This window comes from Stylophora pistillata, chromosome 3 (genome assembly GCF_964205215.1).
Source record: "Stylophora pistillata chromosome 3, jaStyPist1.2, whole genome shotgun sequence".
Classification (NCBI taxonomy): domain Eukaryota; kingdom Metazoa; phylum Cnidaria; class Anthozoa; order Scleractinia; family Pocilloporidae; genus Stylophora; species Stylophora pistillata.
In genome coordinates, this window is record NC_142521.1 from 3,119,312 (window position 1) to 3,143,573 (window position 24,262).

Sequence of the window (24,262 nt, forward strand, 5' to 3'; positions counted from 1 at the left end):
CGTGAGACAGAGCAGACTTACAGAGAAGCTGAGTGTACTTAGTAATCTTACAGTTATTGAGTCATAAGCACTGATTTAGTAATCTTCCATAAGATATTTTAAAGGAATCTTCCTTACACTACTTTCACGTCCTGTATGATTGTAATCCGGCAAGGCATCCAAGATTTTCAGAACTGCAACTTTTATTACGACTGATGTAACCATTGAAAGGGCTCTTTTGCATTTAAAGTGCTACTGAAACCTAATTTTCATATCCGAGATTTTTGCAATATAATAGAGTTTGAACGTTATTTGCAAACGCTGTGTACTTTTTTTGGGCCAACGCATAGCGAAAAGTACATTTTTAACCATTCGAAGTTGACCGGCTGAGATCAAAATTGGCGGCCATCTTGGCGCGGCCAAAACAGCCCTGTGACGTCACTGGTTGTGTACTTCTGTGAAAGAAGGGTAAAAGCATGGAGTGTGGCTTGCATGTTGGGAAGCCGAAAAAGAGGATTTCGGGCAAAATGCCATCCTCTTCTTCTTAATCGGCGGCCACATCGGCATCTTGGCTATCTGCGAGAGGTTCGCCTGGATAGGGAGCAAAATTCCCGACTGATACCGAGAACGAATCTCTACCAGTCTATTTAGTTAATCGGCAACTGACGAGATCCACAAGATTAGGATCGAGACCGCGGTCTTGCCTGACCATCTACAGAAAATTTCGAAAGACATTATAATGGCAGATGGCCTAATAAACGCCCCGGGCCAAAGCAATGCCATTCAGAGAGTGAAGTAAACATGGAAGCCTCATACGACACCGCCACTGAAGATGATCTACTCGGCAAGTCTGAGGATAACGAACAAATCCCTCTGTACCAAATGCCTAGCAGAACATGCCCAGAATCCCTACAATATAGGGCGAGGGCCAAAATAAAAGCAGACGAGGATTTCAAAAATGAGATAAAGCAAATCCTTAACAACGCGGAGCAAGAAACAGTAAAGGCGATCATGTGCTTCTATGAACGTGAAATCGGTCTTTTTAATACCGAAATAAAGAAAAGAAAACGAGCCAAAACGGCTGGAACACTGAACACTAAGAACTGTAGTACGATCGAATCAGCGCGCGTGGCGCAAGCTGAAAGCAATCAAGACAACTTAACGATCGAGACAGTCAAAAAAGTAGCTGTACATCTACAAAGGCGAACGATTAGAAAAAGACGCAATCCCTGATGTGCGTACTCAGTGCCACACATAAAGCAAATTCTCATGAAAAACTGGCATTTAATAGAAACAAAACCACTACTGAGCGAACTATACAAAAATCCGCCGCTCGTATCATACAAAAGAGGGCGGTCGCTCAAAGACATACTCGTTAGGGCTAAACTTAAAATAGGCTACTCTAAACACACGCCAAGGAGTCGTATAGGCCTGTCAACCCCATTTTACGCCACCATCTTCCTCTTCGCTACTGGAGACAACTTCGCTTCGTTCAGAAGAAGATTCACTTGACAAAACTTCAATATTTGCCATCTCCTTCGCCCACGAATACAAACAAACACTGAGTGAAATAAACCATGCTATCGGAGTGAACACAACCAGTGACATCATCAATCCATTTCGCTCGGTACCAGAGCCCGGACATGGTTTTGTGTAAAATTTTTGATTTGAACGGTTAAAAAAGATATCTTTCGCTTCTTTTTGGTCAAAGCAAACTATCTCATGATGATCAGCATATTCAAAACTACAAGTTAGAGCGAAAATCTCAGATACGAAAATTTCGTTTCAGTAGCACTTTAAAAGGACTGAGGATCACGAATATTTGCAGAACGTTCACTTCAATGGTTTAAGTACAATGTTGTCGCCAAATTAAAATCTTTTGCCTCTAAAAGAGTGCTTTGATAAATATGTCAAATTACTTGATGGTTCTAACATTAAAAACTTACGAGATTTTGTTATCTTCTCAAAAGTAGAGTGACGAACTTGCCAGATTCTCTGGCTAATACGACTGGCCTTCCAAAATTCTTGGTAAGATTATACAGATTTCCTTTTAAGCTCTGCTCATGTAACAGAATTAGATAAACTTTCGATAGCTCCGTTTGGCCATGCTTTTCTAGTCTAGACCGGTCTGGTTAGTGAAGAAAAAAAAAACAATAAAAACTACAACATCCAAACAAAAATTGATAAATGAAAAAAAATCAAATCAGAATGAAAACGTTACAAATGCCAGGTCGCTTTCTTGACTTTTTATCAGCATTTTAATTTTTTTTGCTTTTATTTCGGCCGGTCCATGTAAGAGGAGATTTCTGATAATCAAAATAAATCTGGTACTTGAGTTTCCGGAGAGAGGCGCGAAAAATGATACATAAGTACTTGGGTTGCTGAGAGCGGAAAATTACTTGATTCATCCCCTGGTTAAATCACTAAGAGGTATACGCACATGGGCCAGTAACAAAAATAGCGCTAGGTACTTCAAACTGAATTGAAACAAACACCACTGATATTTCATCGACATCCAGTCGAGAAGGAAGGTCAAGTTTTTGACACGAAAGGTATATTACGAAAGGTACATTCCCTCATATAAAAGTTCTCCACTCGTAAAATTCCCATCGAAATCTTCACAAAGCGTAGGCACTTCTTAAAGCGGCTTGGTCGGTCACGCGTTAACAAAGTAATCATGTGTTTCTTGGCAGCTACTTCAGTACTTTAAACTGTTTAAAACAGGCTGTCCATTGACATCGACCGAATGTTTTGTTTTGCCATGTGCAAAGCTGGTCTCAGCGTGTGAAGTGCTACACTGATTTCTGCCGTGATATACAGGTTTGAGCACAGTTTGTCGTTCAGATCTTCCGGCGATTCTTTCAGGTAAGCGTGTATTTCTAAGTTTTCTTTTTCGATTTGGTACGCCTTTCATTCCAATTTTTCAGAGTGAAAATGTTTCCTCGACCCAAATTGAGGCATATATTGTTTTTCGAGGTATAAACCTTATATACATGTGCCCTTTTGCTCTTGTTAACGATATCATTTTGAACGTCAGAGTGAAATGGCTTTAATTTAGAGAATGAAACCTCAAAATAATTGTTTGCTACGACACAAAAAACAGCCACGAGGCAAGAGTAATGTACGGCCAGAAGATTAAGGAAGTCAAATGAGATATGAAAACTTAGTTCAAACTTTTGGAGAATGCCTGAAAAACTGCGACGTAGCTCTAAGGGTTGTCTGGAGGAAAACTGTACCAGCCAAAGTGACAAAGAATCGAATAAAGATAGACTAAAACTCGCTTCGAATTCTCACCTGTGATCTCGTTTGATTCATCTTGGACTTATTGATTTTTACGCTTATATTTATTCCGTTATCCAATTGACGGTCCGGTCCGGAATTTCTGGTTCGCAATCGTAGTTTTGTCAGCACTTGTGCCCGTCAAATTCCTTCGTTATTAACCTGTATATCGTGTTTAGTTGTTGTTTGTAAAATGGAAGTCAAAGTCGCCATGACACGTCGCTTCCTGTTTTAGTCACTCTGTTGTAACGTGACACACTCGCATGTAACGTCACGCCACTTCAGCCGGAACATGTGACACTAGCCTCGTGACGTCAAAGGCGGTGTTCCATATAACTGACCTTCTTGATGCTTACTCATTCGAAACGAAACAACGAAATTCAGATGACTGCTGCCGGAGAAACTGGAATACTGTGGCTCTCCGTTTGTTAGTTATATCTGGTTAGTAGTAGCTATATCTAAATGTGTGAAGAATTCTTTACCAAGCAGTTGCTGGTCTCTAAGCGGTTACGACTGAGCTTTGATGATCGAGTTACGAACTTGCCATCGATGTTATGCGCACTTTATCTATAAGGTCTGACACCGCTCTGTTCCTTAATACTGGCGTTTTCAGTAAGTTTTACATTCCTTTAATAAGCCGTTCTTTCCTCTAGATTCTCACACATTTATCGCTTGATAATTTTTGTTATGATTTTTCACTGCACTTTTGTTTTGGTGGTTTCCAAATAGCCTTTTTAGGGTCTACTGCGGTTCAAGATCATGCAATAGTTAGGTCGAGTATTTGTTTGTTTGTGTTTAGAGATCTGTATTCCTGATAGTTAACCGGAATCGCGTTTCTATAATATAACTACATAACAGCACGATTCCCTTAATAAATTCAGGGTTCTCAGACAACACGGCGGGTATTTGAAGTACGATGATGGCTCCAATCCAATATAACCTTTGCGGGCGTGCCGGACATTTAAAGTACTTCCCTTTGCGGCGAAGTATTGCGGCCAAACCAATTATCACGGAAAGATGAGAATGGCGTGTTGCGATGAACCCTTTTCTTATGATATAACGAAAAGTGTTTTTGCATTAGTACCAAACGGTGCACTTGCAACAATAAAACCGCGAGTGAATTAACGCCCTGACAATGTGTTATCGAAAGAAAAATAATACTGTCTTTGGTCTGTTTTCATACCGAAGATGAATGGAAAGTGAGAATTATTTTTTAGTCCAGAAGAAAGGAGACTGAAAAATGTCACTGAATTTTGTAGATGAACAGAAGTTTCTTCCGACTTTTTTCTCGAACATGACGATGTATGAGTAAAAGGCGTCAATTTAAAATGATATCGCGCGCTTGAGACTTGCAGCCGAAAACTGAAACGTTTAACGAGTTCCTCCTTCTGTTACTTTCTATCAACGGCGAGAATTGATCAGAATGGGCGCATGATTGAGATAAGTTTCGAAATAACTAATTATTATGATTAGCGACGGAATCGTTTTTTCCTCGATAAACGGGTCCAATGGCTAATCTCAGAGTGGCTTGGTTTTAAGGTGAGGCTCTCCGTAACCCGCACTTCTTCTAATAGTAAAGTTATCAGCCCATCTTGATTTCAAAAGTGTTATAAACTTGTGAAATTGCACTATTTTGTTTCTAAAGGCATTTCAAGATTCTCCTCTGCTTCTTGTTTCATTATTTACATAAACCTCTCTCGTTTTCCAACCAAAGTTCAGTGTTTTTACGCGAGATGCCTTTTTGCTGTCAGTTGGGAGCAAAAATCCTTGTTGTGCATGTTCATGTCTTATCCTATCCTCAATGATTTGCTTACATGAGAAGTTTTACACACGGAGATATCGAAATAGTCACACAGCCCGTTTCTCTTTGCAAAGTTCAGCTGAAAAGATGTAAAGTTTCGATAACTTTGCGTAATGGCACAACCACGTAAATAAAGGTCAATACCAAAGTGCCTCCACTGACAGTGTTCATATGCATGTATGAATTAATTTTCTTGTCAATATTTTGATCTTTACTTTTCTTTTATGTAAATAGCTAAAAAACCGAAATCGAAAAACAAGCAAAAAAAATCGGGCAACCTCCGATGGAGTTAATCGACGTTTGTTGTATGTCCTCACCATTTCTTCCTCAATAAAAATCAACGTTTAAAATTGCAGAAATATTGATTGCATCTTGATGCACTTACGAGTTTACTTGAGTTTCCAACCCGTTGCATAATCAAACTTTCGTAGCTTCATATGGAACGACTGTAGCACATTAACAGATGTCACTCAGTACATTTTTTTATCCCAGTAGCTTCTTTTTTTACCTCTGCATACTCCTACCGACGTTCCTTAATTTCCAAATTGGTGGGACAAGTTCTTTGTTAGTGTTCTTCCGATTAACCGCTTCATACTTTTTACCTTTACATCACAGTTGAGATACTATCAGTGCCTATTTTAAGCACCCATTTCCGAGACGTTTTTAGTTTCCCTCAGAGGCAATATGAATTGCACATATTGGCCTTGGTATTTATTAAGCCCTTGATTTGGACAAAAGCGTTCTTTCCATAAGAAAAGTCGAGCCGTTTTATCTCATTAAGAATTTCGGTGATGACCTCTTGATTGACAAAATTCTGACTAAGTATTTTACTGCGGCTTTTAATAAATCGTTAATCTTGTTTAACTGAAACCACAACTTAGTCGGAGATTCAAACCGCACTTACTTCAAAAGTACTTGTTCTAGAAAACACGTTTTAAGCATGTTTTTATCTCTCTGACGTTAAACGGTTTAAGGAAACAGAATATTGGAAAAACTGGAAGAAGAACTTGTGGGTGACGATTTTTACACGGAAACTTGGGGAATGGATCGAGAAGTTCATTCAGTGTAAATTCGTACAGTTGTAAGTGTTCACTGAGTTTCACCAGATTATCAGATTGAAAAGCTTCTTAATTTACTTTTTAGCACCAAGAGTAAAGGTGCTAATCTCCGTTCTGAACGGCGATAAAAATAAATTAAATGAAATGGGGGCGCCAAAAGGTGAAGGAAGTCGACATTTTCATTCCTTTCTCGATCTGTTTTCGATCAAAGCCTCCGATCTTAATTTGCCAGCTATGTGAGTTTATGACCTAGTGACATATTGCGAGAAGCTTCTGCCGCCATCTGTTTTTAGTCACTTTGTGCTAGTCCTCAAACAGAGACAAACTTCAGATTTGTTTTTGTTGATACGAGTCACCGCGACCTTAACAGTCATTGCCGGCAGATAGTTCTTGACAAATGAAGTTCCAAGATACATTTTAAAGATGCGCGCGCTTGATAAGTGGAACGTCGAGGTATTTCATTTGTTTATCTTATTTATGTATCGATGATATGGGTCTCAAAATTACTGCGAGTATCTTTTCCTCAAAATTACTACTTGGAAGCAGTTTTGATAAGTTTGGACTAATGTTTTTAGAGAAATATAGTGCACGCCTTCGAGCGCTCAAGCCCCCCGGCTCATCCGTGTTTACGTTTGTGGTTTTTACCTCTTACTTTTGGCACGAAGTTTCCTCCTCATCGTAATCTAGACTTTCTAGAGTTATTATCTGTTCCTGAAATACTCGCCCTATTACAAAAGTTTGGGTTCTTTATTTCAACATTACCAAATTTAATAAGTTTGGGTTCTTTATTTCAACATTACCAAATTTAATGCGTCTGTCATCCCAAGATCACTTATCAACCGTTGCATGTCTCGATCTGTTTTTTAAAACCTTTTAAGCGACGTAGAGCGACACTTCAGGACGTCTTTTGATGAATAGTATTTCCTGTTCTGAGCGTAAATTTGTTAATTGATGATACTACCAAGAAGAAATTTGTTTTAATTTGCCATCAGCCGCGTCCTTCGCTGTATGCAAATTTAGTCATTGATAATATATCACGTGACTTGATCACAGACAGTGATATGAGTGGGACTAATCGGAAAGGTGTATTTTCTTTGTAGAGAAGAAATAGTTCTGCTTCCGTACGTTCGGTAGGATATCCTTGGACACTACGCGAAAACTGACACTCCTATCCCTACGCGACGAAAAGAATCCTAGAATTCCAATAGAAAGAATTGGGAGACTTCGGTGAATCCATGTTTAAAACGTGAGGGTAGAAGAAGGACGAAAGCGAACTACGAACCGCCATAATTATGGGAGACAACGCGGACAGCGAAGGCAACTTGATTCACTTGATATTAAACGATTTAAAGGTGATAATTCTGTCTGATCCTGAAAATGTTTTTTGTTGTTCAATTTTTCTAGATTGACTCAGTGTTAATATTTCAATTTCTTTCAGTCGAGCGCCCCCGTTTGGGAGGATTTCGTCGGCAAAGCGAGTAAACTACATTCAGCGCTTAAGTACGTCTCGTATAATTTAGTAATTTTTTTATCTACATTTTGATGTCTCAGATTTTTGCCCTAAGGAAAAGGAGGGTAATTGTTTTTGATATTTATTTGTTCAGGGCAACAGTTGTAGCTGCTGACGTTTTTTTAGACGCTTTTCAGCGAGTTGCGGATTTAGCGAATTCGTCACGAGGTAAGTTCACCACTCTTACACGGCACTTTCATTTTGCCGCGTGTACTTAAACTTTTATTTGCTCTAGAGCCTTAGTTATTTAGTAGGAACTCCAGCTAGGTATTCAAGAAGCAGGCCAACAAGATGTCTCTTTGTCTTTTTGGCCGAAATTACAAACTAGACAAGCCAAAAGCACATGTTGTAGTGAACCATGTCACTCTACGGTTTAGGTTCATTGGGTCACAGTCTGAGCTCAAGATATTTTTAGTTCTTGTTTATTTTGGCAAAGTTACTTTTTGTGAAAGAATTTCGTGTTCAGTTTTGACTAGTGAGCCACTTTCTCTTATAACACTGGGTAGTTAAATTTTGACTTCGAGGAAAGTTTGATCGAGTATTCTCCTAAGTCTTTTACGGAAAGCTATCGATGAGAGAATTTATAAATCCTTTTATAATTTTATAGTAATTAAAAGAAATGTGACGGCATGTTGTTCAATTCTGCTTAATAGTTAACTAAAATGGCACGATACCTGGGCAATGTTTATGTTGAATTGCCTTAATCGGAGTTTTTGGCTGTGCGAATAAGTGATCTAGTGATTTTGAAATGAAAGAAGTAGTAGCGTCAAGAAGACGTTCGCGCCCACAACGATTGCTTTGTTGTTGTTCAGTGCAGAAATATGACACGGTCATGGCGACGTTGCAAACTTGACATAAACCAGTAAAGTTCAAGAAATTTTTATACTTGAAACTATCACAATAGCCCAAGCTGTTCGCTTAGAAACTGGTTCGCACCATTGTCCGTTAAAAAATTTTGGCGCTAAGAAATCGTATTTTACCGCGCAATTTTGTTCCGCACTATTTGTGTGATATTCGCTTGTGCTTACTGAGGGAATATTTGTTTTTTTGTTTTCTTTCTTTCGGCGCGTAAAAACATTTGTTCTTTACTATGTTTTCACTGTCAGCAATCGTGATTTTTTTTCCCTGCCATCTTATCAATCTCCCAGCTTCAAATTTGCGGTTTGGTTTCGTTGCTTTATCCGGTATCGTACCACCTGTTCCGTATTTCTGGGTGCTGATTGAGTTTAGAGGGTCTTGAAAATCTGCGTTGATGAAAGAAAAACTCGACAAAATTTTGCAAAGAATAGATCGAGTTCAGATGGAAAAAGAAAAAAACAGGAAATACGTGTCAGCCCAGCGTGGTGGTCCTCTTTTAAAAAGGAGAATTTACCGATTGAATATTGTCAAACTGCCAAAATAAATCTCTTTTTTTTCTTATTTGTAATGCAACTGCGCGAGTTTTTTTACATTGTTTTGGCACCAAAAAGATCATGCAAATTGAAAGGTTTTGCTTTGATACAGATTTTTAAGTTTGAATTGTGTTCACCAATCATCTTCTCTGATGGAAACAGTTAATGAAACTAATCGACCTCAAGATTCTGCGGTGAATCCTTTATTTTTTGTGTTTTTAGAATATATTAAAAGTTGTTGAAATGCTTTGTACAAGCCAACGGTCCTGCATTTTTTATCACTTACATTACATTACTTACATTGTACAAAGCAAATTGAGTTCAAGAATTGTCATAGACTACTATAAAATTTCTCATGTTCTAGGCATTGTGCAGGTGTTATATTACTTCTGCCTGCAGAGAAGGGAAAGTCTGTTTATAGGGAAGGAAATACCCATTTTACTTGACTTTTGAACATTCACAAGTTGTGTATTACTGTGGCTTGATTTTTTGCTAAATTTTTTTTCCTGTTGGGTGTCTAACTTGGTACTTTGAGAAAATTAATACTGTATTGCATCCTGCTGGGAATTTTGTTATTAGGTTGATTTGTAAAAAGGATATGAAATATGCATTTTTTATGTAAGTTTTTAATTGTTGGATCGTGAATGTTGTAAAAGGAAATGAGAACAGAATGTGCATTGAGATAATATCACCAAATTTGTCTTTCTTAGAAATAGGTGGTGACTTAGAGTGGGTAAAGTTATCCAACAGGAGCTTTGAAAAACTGTGAAATTTTGGCTTAAAAACTTTTATTTTGACTATCAAATGATGATTGGAAGTGATTACATTGGATGGAAAGCCCTCTGTTTTCAAATCAGTTCATACTTTTATGTAAAATTATTTTGTGAGGAAATTAAGACTTCCAAAATTTAGCCAGTCTCAGTGTCCTATCTGTTTTTAATGGAAACAAATATGTAAACAAGATGCAAGGAAGATATATCATAACAAATTTGAAAGATAAGAGTGTTGTCATTTTATTCTTAGCTAGTGTACTTGTCATATCAGAAGACATAGCTAGTTTTTTTAACTGTGACTATCCTCTCAGTAACCATGTGTTGGCCTAAACTGCTACCCTGGATTCAAGATATCATCTTTTCTTTAATGGGGCTGTTGTGCTTAATGAAATACCTCAACTTCCTTTGATAAGTTGTAGGTTTAAAGGGCCTTATTTTAATTGACTTTAAAAAAAATATTTATTAAAAAAGTTGGCTTGACAGTCATGTCAAAGTGTACTTTTTATCCAGAGACACTTTCAGCTTCGAGTAAGACAGGCACATGGACTTTTGAGTAATCACAATTTCATTTTTGGATGATTTTGCTTCATCAAATAAGCAATCATTTCAGACAATATATTAAAAATGCTGTTTATTTCTCTTTGAATGGTTAATTATTCACCACAGAATAAACTGGATTGCTGCTCATATGCAGATGTAATCATGCTAGTAGATGGTTTATGTTTTGAGATTGACTGTATTAAACAATGTTGCACGAAATATTTCCAGTTTGTCTCTTAGAGTAGTTCCCTAAATAAAAAGGAGGGGTTTCCTTTTATTTATCACACACACAATTTTTTTTTTTCACTCCTATTGCATACAAAACAAAGAATTCATTCTAGAGGAAGATTTCTTTGTTCTCATCTCTTGATTTGAAATTTTATAGTGATGTTGTCATAGCACATTCCTTTCTAGTTCACTGCTGATGACCGAAGCACTTTGTCACTCATAAATTATTGTTGTCAGTCTTAATTACACTGTTAAAATTCAATTTTTTGACGTAAGATTGGCTTCACATCAGTCATTCTGTGAATGGAAAAAAAATGTGTCTTTATCTTTGCAGTGTGACAGGCCAGTAGCAAACTAAAAATTTATCAGTTACACTATTTTTCTCTTTGTTTAATATTGCTATCACCACTGAGAAAGGATTTGCTCCTGTGTTCTTAATTAAATTTTCATTATCATGGCAAAATCATGTCAAGAAATTTCCATTGTGAAGATAACAATATGTATGGTTTTGGTCATGCATGCTTTGCATTAAGTGTGGAAGAGTTTTTATTTTGGTCTGTCATTTTAGTAGCTTAAGTGTTCTTCTATTAGTTCCAAGCATATCGTAGACTTTCCAGCAGCTTTGTACTCAATTGTCTTGGTTCCTGCTTGGATGGAAATAGTTTGTAGTACTTGAAAACCTTGATGCCAGACTTGTGGTCACTTAATGGAGTTGAGGTGATTGACAGCCCACTTGAAGGGTGTTGTGTACATTTACTATAGGCAAACAGTGTTTTCCAGAAGCACCAGCAGCCAGCCTTTTTGTTGGCTTCTTGTTTTTGAAGCGGTGCCTACTTCATCAAAACAAAATAGTCCAAGACCTGTCTTGATCTGAAGTAACTTTGATCTTTGTTTTCTTTGTGTAATATCCAAAAAGATTGACTAAAACTGAAAAGATAGTAATCAGTTAAGGCAAGTGGAATAGCTTGTAATGGAATAGATGCTAATGTTCTTGATTACACTGACTTGGTTACCACCAGCTAAATGCACTACCAACAATTTTTTCATTACTGGCAACTACAATCTCCAGAGAACAGTGGGCAAATCTTTGTCATTACTCTTATTTACTGGTAACATAGCAGGGCTCAACATTAACATTAGCCAACTAGCCACGGACTAGTAGAAATTCAATTTTGGTTGGTGGTTTTTGATTTCCATTAGCCAGTTTTGCTAGTAAACAAACTGAAATTATTGTAACATCTATGTTGTCACTAACCATTTGGCCAGTAAGTTGAAAAGTAATGTTGAGCCCTGACATAGGTGCATGAATTTGTGCATGTCAGAATTGCATTAAGTGAACAAAATTTTCTGAGAAATTTTCAGCTCCTGTTGTGCTTTACACTTAACCACTATTATTGAGCGAAAAATTCTAAATTTCCAATTGGTAAGGAATACTATTATTCTAGGCCCTGAAGTTCTCAAAGCAAGTTAGCTGTACTGTGGTCTCCAAATTCTCGAATGTGACCAGCTGGCTGGGATATATTAATCTAAGGATGCAGTAGATAGTTATTTCCCCTATAATTACAAAATTTTGTTCACAGACTAATCTTTGGAATTTACACTTTGTTATACTGGAGTTTGTTAACCAAGTGCGAGGGCCGTACTGGGAGAATATCGGCCCGAGGTCTTGACAGTACGGACCAAGCGCAGCGAGGTCCGTTCAAAAAAGACTGAGGGCCGATATTCTTCTAGCAGGGTCCCGAGCAAGCTTGGTTAATAAGAGATTTATTATATGACTGAAGTTCAAAGGGACATAAGTGCTGTATCATTTGGGACCATTCGGGACAGTGCCCGGTTCAATACTGAGAGAATACTGACCGGCAATAGAGCATTTTGATTGGTTGGTTTTAGTTATTGGCCCTCTGACTGCCCAAGTCGTGTAATAATGATTATTAATCATCAAATATTTTTTACTAGGATGCTGCAAAGACATTGGTGGCTCTCTCACTAAGATGGTGATTAGACATCGCAGTGTGGATGGTAAACTTAAAGGACTTGCTGGGTAAGTTAGGGAAATGCATGGAATGCGAGAGATTTTTAACTTTGTAATTTAGGAGCTGGCAATAGAAAGCCCTGCCTCAGGCTTTGTCGCTTAGTACCTCATGAAAGAGTCGACATGAATTGTCCCACGAGTTTGGTCAACACTAAGGTTATGGGTTTTTCAAGTCATTCAGATGAAAAGTTTTAAACATGCAAGTATAAATTTTCGATCTGGACTTTGGTAATTTATTGTGCATAATTGACAACATTTTCAGATTGCTATGTGAGTCACTGATATTTCCCCTGCAAGAGAGGTTGGATGATTGGAAAAAGTCTGTTGTGCAGATGGACAAAGATCATGCCAAAGGTAGAATCTTTTCTGAAACTATGCAACATAATTGTTTTATATCTGATGCACATGGTATAATTAGCTTGAGATAAACACTGGTATTCTGCTCTCATTAACATGATGAAATGACCAGCTATCAAGATGTTTCAATCAGTTTTAAATTCCCTTATCTTGTTAGTTGCAGCCTATTGGCTTTGATAGATTTCATGTTAATTTTGATATGGTTTTTATCTTATTTAGAATATAAGAAAGCCAAACAGGAACTAAAAAAGGCCACTGCAGAGACAAGTAAATGGCAAAAGAAGGTTAAAAAAGGTGAGTTAGGTGAGCAAAGCCTTTGAACTCAATTTAATGTTATGGTATTAGCATGCCCAGTCTGTAATGGGTGGGCTTTATATGCTCAAGCAAAGGACAGAAAGTTGGAGTATAGCTTTGTCTTTAACATGCTGAATTGATCACCAAGGTGGTTAATAGATTCTTGCAGAGTGAGTCACAAAGTTAACGTTATGCCAGCTCTTACTTATGATCCTCAGCACAATTTTTCACAGAAAGTAGAAGATGCTTTCTTAGGATTGTTCAATCTTAATTCTTTTGTCGTGTGTTTTGCAGTTAGGTCGTTGTATTTCAATTTTAATGTTTGCTGATTTATTTGTGTGTTTTTCTCCCATTTTCTTTGGTTCTTGTAGGAAAATCTGAGCACCAAGAAAAATTGGATGCTGCAGTGAAGGTTAGAACTGGTATAACATGTAAATAACTAGTACAACCTTAATAATAATCATAGTCATAACAATAATCATAATAATGACAGTCTTTACACAGGGGGCTCACATCACTGGAGAGTGGTATTCTGTGGGGCCCTGTAAAATAAAAATATATTAAATTCATCGTAAATAGATAACAGATTAGAAACAAAAACCAAGTAATACACAAGGTATGTAAACATGATAGGATAAAATCTCATCACTAACTTAACTAAATGCATGCTTTTTCACTCTCAATCTGCTTAAAAATGAGAAAGGGGTTGATTTCTTTAAAAGAAGTGTCTAAGAGATTCCATACAAACTCACTTTGTATTACACCTTAGTTTATCCTTATATCGTCTATTGTAACTCCATCTGGTCGTCCACATATGTATCTAACTTAAATAGAATTTATTATTTGCAAAAGCGAGCTGTGCGGGCTATCACCAAGTCGGACTATCGAGACCACTCTGCCCCTTTATTCTCCAAACTAGGAATTTTAGATATTTTCCAAGTCAATACGTTTGAAATCGCCAGATTTATGTTTTATTTCAAAAATAACTTATTGGCCCCATTGCTTCTCGATCTTTTAGTAAGGAATAGCCAAATTCATAACTAGCCAGGAATTATCGAACGCATTTGTGCCGTACAAATGTCAAGCAATTTACAATTCTCTACCAAGGTCCTAAAATTTGGAACTCTCTCCCTATTTCAGTCACTCGTTTGTCAAACTTTCTCAGCTTTAAAACGAAATTGCAAGAGTTTTTACTTAAAAAATCACTGAATTGGCCAAGCCACACATTTGCAACACTTTTTCTTTACTTAATTTATTATTGTAAGTGAGGTGGCTCTCCCATAAGCCTGGTGGCCTCTTGGGTCTCCTCGTCTTCTAACTGTTATCGCTGTAATTAAATATTTTTTATTGTGAAAATAAGGCAAATAAAGATGATGATTCTTTTGCACACATATGTAAATATAATAGGTTTATTCAATATCATCAGTTCTGGCAATACAAGTATTGAAAAATGACTGATTTACAAGCATACTAAATAATAGTAGATAATAAATATGCAAACAACTCGTGTATTACAATGTGACATGTACATGTATACAGTATGTCACATAGCTCACTAGGCTTTTCTAGCTTGAGCACTCTAGCGTGACTTAGACGATACCACAAACGTGGGATCGTTTGGGGTGACCACATCGGTTCTCCCCCATCCTAGCATCAGCACTGCACTGATGAGGCCCAGAAGGCCGAAACGGTTCTGTCTGCAGTTATATATATTTAACAATTATTCGCCGAAGGCGAGGTGAATATCGTCGAATAATCCCTGAGACGAAGTCGAGGGGATTATTCGACAATGTTCACCGAACCTGAGGCGAATAATTGTTTTAGTATAATTTCAGAGCTGAGTAACAGAGAAATTTCTAAAATCATAACATTTTAGTAACATTTTATTTTAACATTTTATACAAACCGCGTGGAGCGGTTTATATAGCGTTATATAAGGAACCGCTCGACCAATCAGATTGCTGGAAACTCTTTGCTCAGCTCTGAAATCATACTTTATCCTAATAAATTAAAAACGAGATAATGTACACTATTTATTGTCTAAAAAGCATAGATGGAATAAAGCTACGTCTGAAACGCTCGGTACGTACTGCCGGGAGTGTAAAATTAGAAGAGTTGCGCAAAGGAATAGCGTAGTCATTAGCATCACGGCGCCGGGTGAGGAGGGCGGGGCCATGAAACGTGGATTAGCAAGACTGTTTTCCATAGTTGGTTTTTACGCGCGGGAGGGAGGGCGGGGCCATGAAACGTGGATTGGCAAGACTGTTTTCCATAGTTGGTTTTTACGCGCGGGAGGGAGGGCGGGGCCATGAAACGTGGATTAGCAAGACTGTTTTCCATAGTTGGTTTTTACGCGCGGGAGGCGGAAGGAGGGAAATGTTATGAATGGTCTTTATTAGACTTTTAACCTTGTGCACGGTAACATCAGCAATCATATTCCCCACTCTGTCCTCTTTACATTTGCTATGGTACTGGTAAGGAGAATTTTGTTTGGCAGTCAGGAGCTTCTTAAATTGTTGATCATTCCTTTTATTCTCATGAGCTTAACTTTTGATTCAAGAGGGATCCTGTAAGGAGAAATTAGATGCCAATCAATCTTAGAGGTTAGAGGGTTTAAGTTAACTGCGGTTAGAATTTTGCCGTAGCTTTACCACTGAGGCAAAAAACTGAATCTTTTTTGTCGTTTTCCTAGGCAAAAATATGTATGGCATACAGCTTTCAGTGGGTGCACTTGTACCTGTAATTTATGTATTCAGCATAGTTCTCGCAGAACACAGATTTCAGAGTTGTGGATTTACCCTGTGACTTGATTTTATAGCAGGCAAGTTATCAACAAGGTTTGTTTGAAGAGCAGGAGAAGCGATTCCTTCAGAGAGTGTTGGTTGAGGAAAGGAGCAGATACTGCATGTTATCGACTTGTTTTAGGCCAGTTTTGGTAAGTCTGATTGTTAGGCCACAAAAGAGCAAATAATCTGTGTTTTCTTGACTTACTTATTAGTGTACATAAAAGGAATCAGGGTTTAAGATTGGAACAACGCCGAAAGGATTGATCTGTTTATCATTCACTTGTGAGGAGCTGTTATTTTTAATGGAAACTTTATTCTAACTCTACATGGTTTGATGCTGCTCTGGGTTAAAGATAATGAGCTAAACCAGAGTAGCATCAAACCATGTCTGATTGGTCCATCTGATTGCTTTGTAAACTTAAATACATTTTATTCCAACTACTTTTACGGTTCTTCCAACTACTTTTACGTCTTTTATGTTAAGTCGAGTTGATAGAACATGGTTGTGTTCTCTTTCAGGAGCACGAGATGTCCATGTTGGGAGAACTAGAGCATCTTCAGTCTGTGCTGGAGGACATCGTTAAGCAGACAAAAAATCCCTCCGATCTGCCGCTAGCAGGAGAGGATCTGGTGCGAGAATTCAGACTGTCAGATCATCATAACTACGATGACCAGGTAAGATAAACGGTTCTTTTTCTTGACTCTGAAGGTGACCTCAGCTCAAGTTGTAAAATCTTCAGGCCCAATCATGAACAGCAGCCGTTTTTAGGACTCTACCTTCACGCGGACGGTCGTATTTTTTGATCGAGTGAGCGAATCAAATTATGGGTTGTCTTGAGAAACTGGCTTCCTGTCCGCTGCTCCTATCCAATCCCTTCTACCGGGTTTTTGTCTCATCGAAGCCAAAAATTAATGTCGATATCTTAAAGTCCGCGAGTTTTGTCTCTGTATGTCTGCAGCACACGCGCGGAGAATCGACTGCCAGCCAATCACAATGTAGATCCTGAAAGGCTGTAGTTGATAAGACCGGCGCACGGGAAGAAAAAAAAAAAACGGAAAACAGGTTTTGTCCCCTTTCCTTCTTTCACTCTGCTTGTTCCGATCATAACACGTTATTAATTTGCGATAGTTTGAGAGAAGATGTACACCTCAGATCTTGAAGATACGAGATAAATATTTGATCGAACTGTAGCAGCAAAGTTAAATTGTATTAATCCTAACTTCTCTCAGATCATTTTGTAATTCACCGTCCTCCTCTTTTGTTTTAAATGTTAGTCTCCTCCGCCGAGCCCAACGACAACTCTGACGAGGGCAACAAGTCCGCTGCATACCGGCCGGGACCCGCCTACCACTCCGCCTCCACCTCCTCCCTCGGAAACGGATCCCTACTTCAACGCATTCAGCCGGCATTATTCCTTCTCTGTCAAACACACTCAAACGCGGAATAAGGTCTTAGGATCGGTGACACCCACCACCTCTCCCAAGAAAGTCGCGCCCCCGCGGATCTGCGCACGCTCTACTAGTTTTAGTGTTTCTTCCACCTCCTCGCACTCTTCAATGTCATCTTTAGGTTCGTCTATTGGGTCGCCGTCCATAGAGAGCTTCCCTCAGCCGCCAACTCCACTGCTATCGCCCGGTTACTCGGGAGACTTACAGAGCGAACCATTACCCCCTCCTCCCTTCCCTGGAGCAGTGCCCACCTTACCCCACCCAGGTAAGTCAAGTATTATAGTTATTGGGAGACTCTTAAGTTAATGATAGTCGCCGTGTCGAATGGTTCGGGTGTGAATTTTGATAGGGGTCCTTATTTTGTGTTCACAAGGACTAAAAGCGTCTTTGGTGTTAAGCGCTTTCGTTCTCTTTGTCCAGAAATGAAACTGTGTACCAGAAAACTATCAGAGAAGCTTGTCAATTATCCTGGGTAGAAGTCTCTTTCCGTTTACGTTTGAGCCAAGGATGAGAAGTAGGTCTAGTGGAAGTCGCCGAGGGCCTGGTGCGAAAGAGAGTAAAAAAGTTAAATCAGGGTTTCTTTAGCTTCAAATGAAGTAACCTTGTCGTGCTTGTTGACTTTACTGTGGCATGTCAGTCTTCGAGGCAGCAATCAGTGATTAGTTATAATACTCAGCAGTTTCTCATTTGGTTTCCTTTTCTCCTCTACAGGCGACAGAACATCGTGGACAACATCTACGGACTCTGGTTGCTATTCGTCTTCCTCAGGGGAGAGGTCACCTTCTGCCTCGCTTGCACAGGTATACCTTCCCTCCTCGATCGCAGAACACCCGAGGTCCCACGATCCTTCGGGAAGGAATATCCAAGGTCCTCAGTATGCCACGCCTTACGCTGTCAGTAGCACTCGATCACGGTGTATGAGTGAATCGGCTTCCGCCATGTCGCCTTACTACCAAGGAATGGCGAATCGACGTAGCGACAGTGAGACGTCCTCGCAAAGTAGCTATTCAGGTAATGGCGAGGTGCCGGCTGGCGGAATGAACAGCAGTGATTCTGGATATTTCAGTTATGGAGGGCATCACCATCGTTCAAATCCTGAAAGTATACAAGAAAATTCGAGCGGGTGGGCACCACAGCAGAAAGCGAAATCCATGTACCATCGGAGTCAGAGTGTATCAGGGCGACCGACTGCTGCTCAGCAGGCGCATTTGGCAGCTCTGGCAAGTCATGCTGCGCGGAGTAGAAGTGCGCCAATGCCTCCCGCGAGGAAATCATCCGTTCCACCGCCGTGTCCGGAGAGAAGGACTGGACTTTCTGATAGTGAACTGAACAGGGAGGGTCAGGAACCAAGTGAAGGCGCCCACTCGGATGAAGAAGGGCTAAGCATGCTACAGAAACAAATTCGGCGTCAAAAAAAGTTAATTGAGGCCAAGGCAAAAGACAAAGGCGAGCAGTCTTGATATTTATAAAGCTGTTAGAGGTACTAACTGAGTCTGAAAAAAATTACTCTGGCGTGTCATAATTTGAAACAAGGATCAAGTTGATGAACTCGTCGTGTCAATTTTGGGTTCTGTCCTGGTGTACCGGTTCACAAGGGAATCACCATTGTTCTTTCTTTGTTTAGGAGTTATTGGTTAGCTATTGTGTATTGTTTGGTCTTTTGTATTGGCTCTTGTGAACCGGTACACGAGGACAGAACCCAATTTTGTAATTGAAAGGTGATATTCACTTCGCTGTGGAAACAATTGAAATGGGTTGGTGAAAAGACAATCGTATAATTACCGTATTTACGACAGCGTGTATGCTGTCAATATGGTGCCATAAAACGGTTTTTGAGGACGGAGGAGAGTATGTATGAGCGGTTCAGGCTATGATCAAACCGCGTGATCAGAAAAAAGGTTTACTTTAATGATAAATTGTTGTTATGGCTATAAATTGTCATGGAAAGGTTTTATAATATTTAAGGATGTGCGACGCGTTTTGAAATGTTATCGTGTCAATAGTTTGCATGTTTCCATTAATAGAGCTGTAAAGCTTTTGTAATGAAATGAATGCTGCGCTAAAGTTCTGAGATTTATAATATATATATATATATATACCAAGGGCTGTAGGTAGAAATTTAACCAGCGGCGCTAATATCAGAGCTCAAAAAAAGTAGTCTTCATCCTGTATTTAAAATAATGATAGGAGTGCGGTCGCTTGATTTACAGTATTACTTTTTACGAGCTCTGTTGGTGTAAGAGTTTTCAGTAAGTTCAGAGTGGGTTTTCAAATACCTCTCTTAAGTGTCAGTAGATAAGTAAATTTGAAAGATTTTTTTTTTGCCTGATCTTAATTTAAAGTCAGTTTGATCAGTGCCTATGGAAATGAGAATGTTATGTTCAGACGGCTGGCGCTATTTGTTCAGAACATAAAGCTACTAAGAGAGGACGAGAACCGTATTCAACGCTGTCCTGCAAGTCAGCGGCAGTGATGAAAGCGCTGGCGCCTTCCAATGTTGACAGGTCTCGCCCAATTTGTTGCTAGTGATTTTCATGGATCACTTTGTCATTTTTTTTTTTTTTGTTTACATGATTTGGGGCATCAAAAATTCGAAAAGATAGTTATTGTCCCTTTTGTTATGGAGATGTACTCTTTTCCTTGAGGTTCCACGTAAAACGCACTTCACAGATTGAAGTGGCACGTGCTGTAAATATGCAAAGATAGGAGTTTATATGCCATGTTGGAATAGTTTGCCGCTGTACAAGGGTCATGTTGCGCTCCGTGATTCTTCTCTTTTATAGTTTGTCTTTTAGAAATCGAGATGATTTTTACCATTTTCGAACCTCTCCTTTCTTCTCTAGTTAAGTCGTGGGTTTTTTTTTTTTTTATGATTGGTTGCACAAGTACACCAACATTTCCCGATTCCTCCCCTTATCAGGTTATCAGCTTAACGTAGCCCTCTTATATTCAGGATTGATCACATTTTTGTTTAGATATTGTCCTTGATTAAATTAAGTTACTTCAACTAATTGTGAAGGGGTAGTCCTGAACTGTGTGGTTCTCAAAGTCGTTTTGTAACTGTACTTGATTACCGACTTTCTCTTCCTGTAATCCTTTACAAACAATTTATATTGAGTTGAACTTACTGCTCTTGTTAAAAAATAGGGATAGCAAACATATTGACGTCCATTGTGCCTTGAAGTCTTGGAGTTAGACCAAGTAATACCAATAAAATATGGATGTCCAGTTTATTACAGGGAGTTACCTGTTGTAAAAATCTTTTATTACATCCGTTCAGCCATCTAGCAAAACAAATACCTCTACCCACAGCCTTTAATTAGCACTTAACAATGCACTTAGCGGTGTGGGCATCGACTAACGAGACGGGTTACGCTTAGAAGGAGAGGGTGCTCGTAATCGTATGCTGAAAGTCTGTCAATTAGAAAGCTGCTTAGACTGATTCCGTAGGCACTTCAATGGTTATAACTCGTCCTTGACAACTGCTTGTCTATCATAGTCTAAGCCGTAGACCTCTTTTAGCCGTCGTTTAAACGCTTCCATGGCATGACCAGGTATAGGCAAACTGTTCAGGATTGCCTTTCTCTTCTCTTTAAAATCTTCTGAACGCATTGCGTATTCGTAAAATTGAACTGTTTTTCTAATAGCGTGGTCAAGTGTGTGCGGATTCCAACGGAGATAATCCCATGCCATTTTAATATCTATAGGACCGCGCGTCACTGAGGGATAATAATACGTTCCACTCTCGCTAGACTTGTCGAATTTTACCTCAGGAACATCAAGATGCCTCGCCGCAATTTGGAGAAATTCTTCCAGCGTTGCAGTCTCGCGGAAAGCTAGGTTGTAAGCGAAGTTGTACACGTTCTCGTCGTACTCAGGTAGGACAATCAATAGATTTGCGACATCTTCTGCGAAGACGAAACTCAGTGGCTTGTTTTCAAGACTCTTCGGCAGTTCTACAGGTTTGTCCAAGATGTCGTGGAAACGCATCCAAAGGAGATAGCGCCAGAGGCGATCAGTGTTGTCTCGCACTCCAATAACGTCAGGAAGGCGAAGAATCATAAAAGGAATGTTCCATAGTTCGTGTTCTCTTCTGAGAACCTCTTCACCTAGGAGACAAATGCGTCTGCACTAAGACAATACTTCTAAGCTTGTAAAGGCGTAGTTGGGGAGGATTATGGCGTTTTTTGTGACACCCCCCTCCCCCTCCTCTTGGGGGGGGGGGGGGGGCTGCAAAACGCACATTCTCCACCCGTGAGAAGATTAAGGAGACCCCTCGCCGGCTCGTGGTGCTGTCATGCATTTCAGCGAGCGCAAAAAACGCTCGTGATGAAGTGCTAATGATGAGGGCCTGCTCGCAGACTATAATATTCTTTTGAGTACGCTACATACAAATTTATCGTTCTGGTGATAAAAACGCGCGAGTTCGAAAATTCTGTTCGGCATAAATCTTTTCCAAATACTCCACCTCCCCCTTTGAAAAATCTTTGCTACATCTGGCATTTGAATAGGGATAAAATTGAGAAGGCCTTTATTGTTAGCGCTTTGGCAAGAGCGTTTCCTCGCATGCGGGAAAGTATGAGGCCTTGAACAACGCGAGCCGGTGAGAGGGGTCTAGAACTAATAGTGCCAGACCCCTAAAAAAACCTCTACCCAACTCGTCTCAACTCCTGCCCTGTGGCGCTCACAATGATGAGGGCTTGCTCGCAGGCTAAGTTGTCTTTGGAAAAGGGTTCACAGATTTAGAACATACTATTCTCAGCAGGTCTGTATAACATTGGGTAATTGTGTAAACGGTTTGACTACATTATCACTATCCTACTTCAGCAATGGGCTCCTGGTCAAAGCCAGTAATATCAGAAAACTGTCCAATCATTTCCTTTTAAGAATAACACTTGAACCCAAAAAGATGCAAAATATATCAAACAGGCTAAATGTACTTACACTCCAACTTCGCATTTCCATAAGCGTCCTTCTGAGCATAGGCCTCTCTTGTCTTAGGATCCTTTGGGCGCTTGGCATCCTCTTCAAGAGTGGGTCCCTCGTGGGAAGGTTCCTCACAGACCTCATACACAGAATCAGTGCTGATGTAAATATAACGACGAATCTTGCTACGCATCTTGAGCATAAAATCCTGTGGATAGTAAAAAGAAAACAAACAAACAAAAAAAAGACTGAGAAAGAAGAAACCCGTGGGGAGGGGAGTAGGGGGTAGAGGGGGGGGGAGGCAATAAACGTTTCCATACAATTGCCCTAAGCTCCAATCTTTACCAAGCCCAACTGGGCGTAGCTGATTCAAGAGCATAAGTTAACGCTTCCCGAAAAATGCTCTTAAAAAGGACGGGGTGATAAACAATCAAGACTACCTTAGAGTAGAGAGAAATGCATTTGATATCATTCAGTAGATACTCGTTACCTGGAATCTCAACTTTCTTATTTTAACCTCCAATGTCCATGAATTTATTTTAGCGAGTGTCGAGGTTCACACATACGCATGATTTCTGTCAAAAGCGGTAAACTTTGCTTCAACTATTCTGTCACCTTTTCCAAAGGGTCTTCCAAAGGTGGCAAATGTACTTTACTAACAGACCTAATATAGTGTCGCATGGAAAATGTCACGCAACGGTAACTCTGACAGATCACAATGAAATGCGACAAAACAAATGTACTTATGGACGAGTCACGCATCGCTTCTGACACGAGCGCTTCCACGGATTAGAAAGGATAAAAATACCATGCCTTGGCTCGTTGAATATTTTTTATTTTCATTAACATTACATTACGCTAAGTAGAAGAACGCGCTCTGTAAAACGCACCGACAGGATATGTTGCGTTTACTACCCGTATGATAAAACAAACAAATTGTTTACAATAAACATCGCTATTACATTATAACAAAGGGTGACTGTTCACCTTGATATAACCAGGTCTGTATCCACTAAAGTCGAACACCATATCAAACATGCCTTTTTCTCTTGCAACATCTCCCAGTCTTTCGGCGCAGTCGTTAAACTGAGCTCGATCACACGGCACAAATTTGACCCAAGGTTTGATTCTAAGAGCAGAGTCCCAATACCACGTTCCTCGGTGCGCGATTGTGATGTCATGTCCTCTCAGCTTCAGCCGAGCGACCGTCTCACTTCCTAGCATTCCGTCACCTCCGAGAACGAGAATTCGCTGTCGATAACGTGATTGCGCTCCATTAGAGGCAGCAAAGCTTAAGCACAACAAAGTCGATGCCAGTAGAAGATACATGGCAGAGAAGGTTGAACGATTTTTGATAACAGCACTGGTATTTACAAGCGGCGCTTCATAGAATGATCTTTGTGAGGTGGCATTTCTTTATTTGTCACGCAACTTCCGGTGTGCGTGACACGAGCAATCATGTTGGCAGAGGTCGTTCGAAAATATGCGGAATAAAGCTGGATGTAGAGACTTGATACGGATAATAAGAGAGCGGATAGAATTTTGTATGATCGTGAGGCTTATGAGGCCTGTTACTGACACGTGTATTACAAACGAAACTAAATATCTTTGTGCAGAGTGGGATTTTTTCAAATAAGAAGAAAACAAAGGAATAATACAACAATTTTGCTCTAAGTAAGAAAAATAAGATTTGGACGACCAACAACTGCATTTTTGAAAGGTTAGTGACTTATCACCGGGGAAAATAAAGATAAAAATCATAAAATAATAAATAGATCTAGATAAAATGGACATTTTGTAACTTCTACCCAGACATCAATGACTCATTCGGGTGTTGCTGAACAGAAAGTTTGAGGGCT

At 39.4% G+C, this 24,262-nt stretch overlaps 3 protein-coding genes across 11 annotated transcripts in view; 1 reads left to right on the plus strand and 2 right to left on the minus strand.

The window, feature by feature from the left end:
* LOC111330480 (uncharacterized) overlaps positions 1-5,775 on the minus strand; it is a 25,201-nt gene extending 19,426 nt beyond the window's left edge. For 2 of the 3 annotated variants that reach the window (XM_022935339.2, XM_088751850.1), the window contains exon 1: positions 3,274-3,426. The gene's annotated coding sequence lies outside the window, so the exon portion shown is untranslated. Of the gene's footprint in view, positions 1-3,273; positions 3,427-5,444 lie in introns of those variants that run through there. The other variant, XM_088751849.1, reaches the window with a different exon arrangement.
* Positions 1-20,719, plus strand: part of LOC111330478 (uncharacterized) — a 24,986-nt gene extending 4,267 nt beyond the window's left edge. The window contains exons 1-12 of one of the 7 annotated variants that reach the window (XM_022935334.2): positions 2,410-2,844; positions 7,218-7,469; positions 7,556-7,617; positions 7,722-7,795; positions 12,516-12,600; positions 12,854-12,945; positions 13,168-13,251; positions 13,614-13,654; positions 16,061-16,177; positions 16,548-16,703; positions 17,304-17,742; positions 18,189-20,719. In XM_022935334.2, the coding sequence (XP_022791069.2) occupies positions 7,410-7,469; positions 7,556-7,617; positions 7,722-7,795; positions 12,516-12,600; positions 12,854-12,945; positions 13,168-13,251; positions 13,614-13,654; positions 16,061-16,177; positions 16,548-16,703; positions 17,304-17,742; positions 18,189-18,937 (1,959 nt within the window). In that variant the 5' untranslated portion in view covers positions 2,410-2,844; positions 7,218-7,409 and the 3' untranslated portion in view covers positions 18,938-20,719. Of the gene's footprint in view, positions 1-2,409; positions 2,845-3,565; positions 3,700-6,124; positions 6,141-6,435; positions 6,571-7,217; positions 7,470-7,555; positions 7,618-7,721; positions 7,796-11,229; positions 11,277-12,515; positions 12,601-12,853; positions 12,946-13,167; positions 13,252-13,613; positions 13,655-16,060; positions 16,178-16,547; positions 16,704-17,303; positions 17,743-18,188 lie in introns of those variants that run through there. The other 6 variants (XM_022935331.2, XM_022935336.2, XM_022935333.2 and 3 more) reach the window with 6 other exon arrangements.
* LOC111330481 (uncharacterized) lies at positions 20,694-24,171 on the minus strand. Its single transcript, XM_022935342.2, has 3 exons — positions 23,391-24,171; positions 22,422-22,611; positions 20,694-21,586 (listed from the first exon to the last, which is right to left on the minus strand). The coding sequence occupies exons 1-3, from the start codon at positions 23,730-23,732 to the stop codon at positions 20,940-20,942; spliced, it is 1,179 nt and encodes a 392-aa protein (XP_022791077.2). The 5' UTR covers positions 23,733-24,171; the 3' UTR covers positions 20,694-20,939.
* Positions 24,172-24,262: the final 91 nt, after the last annotated feature.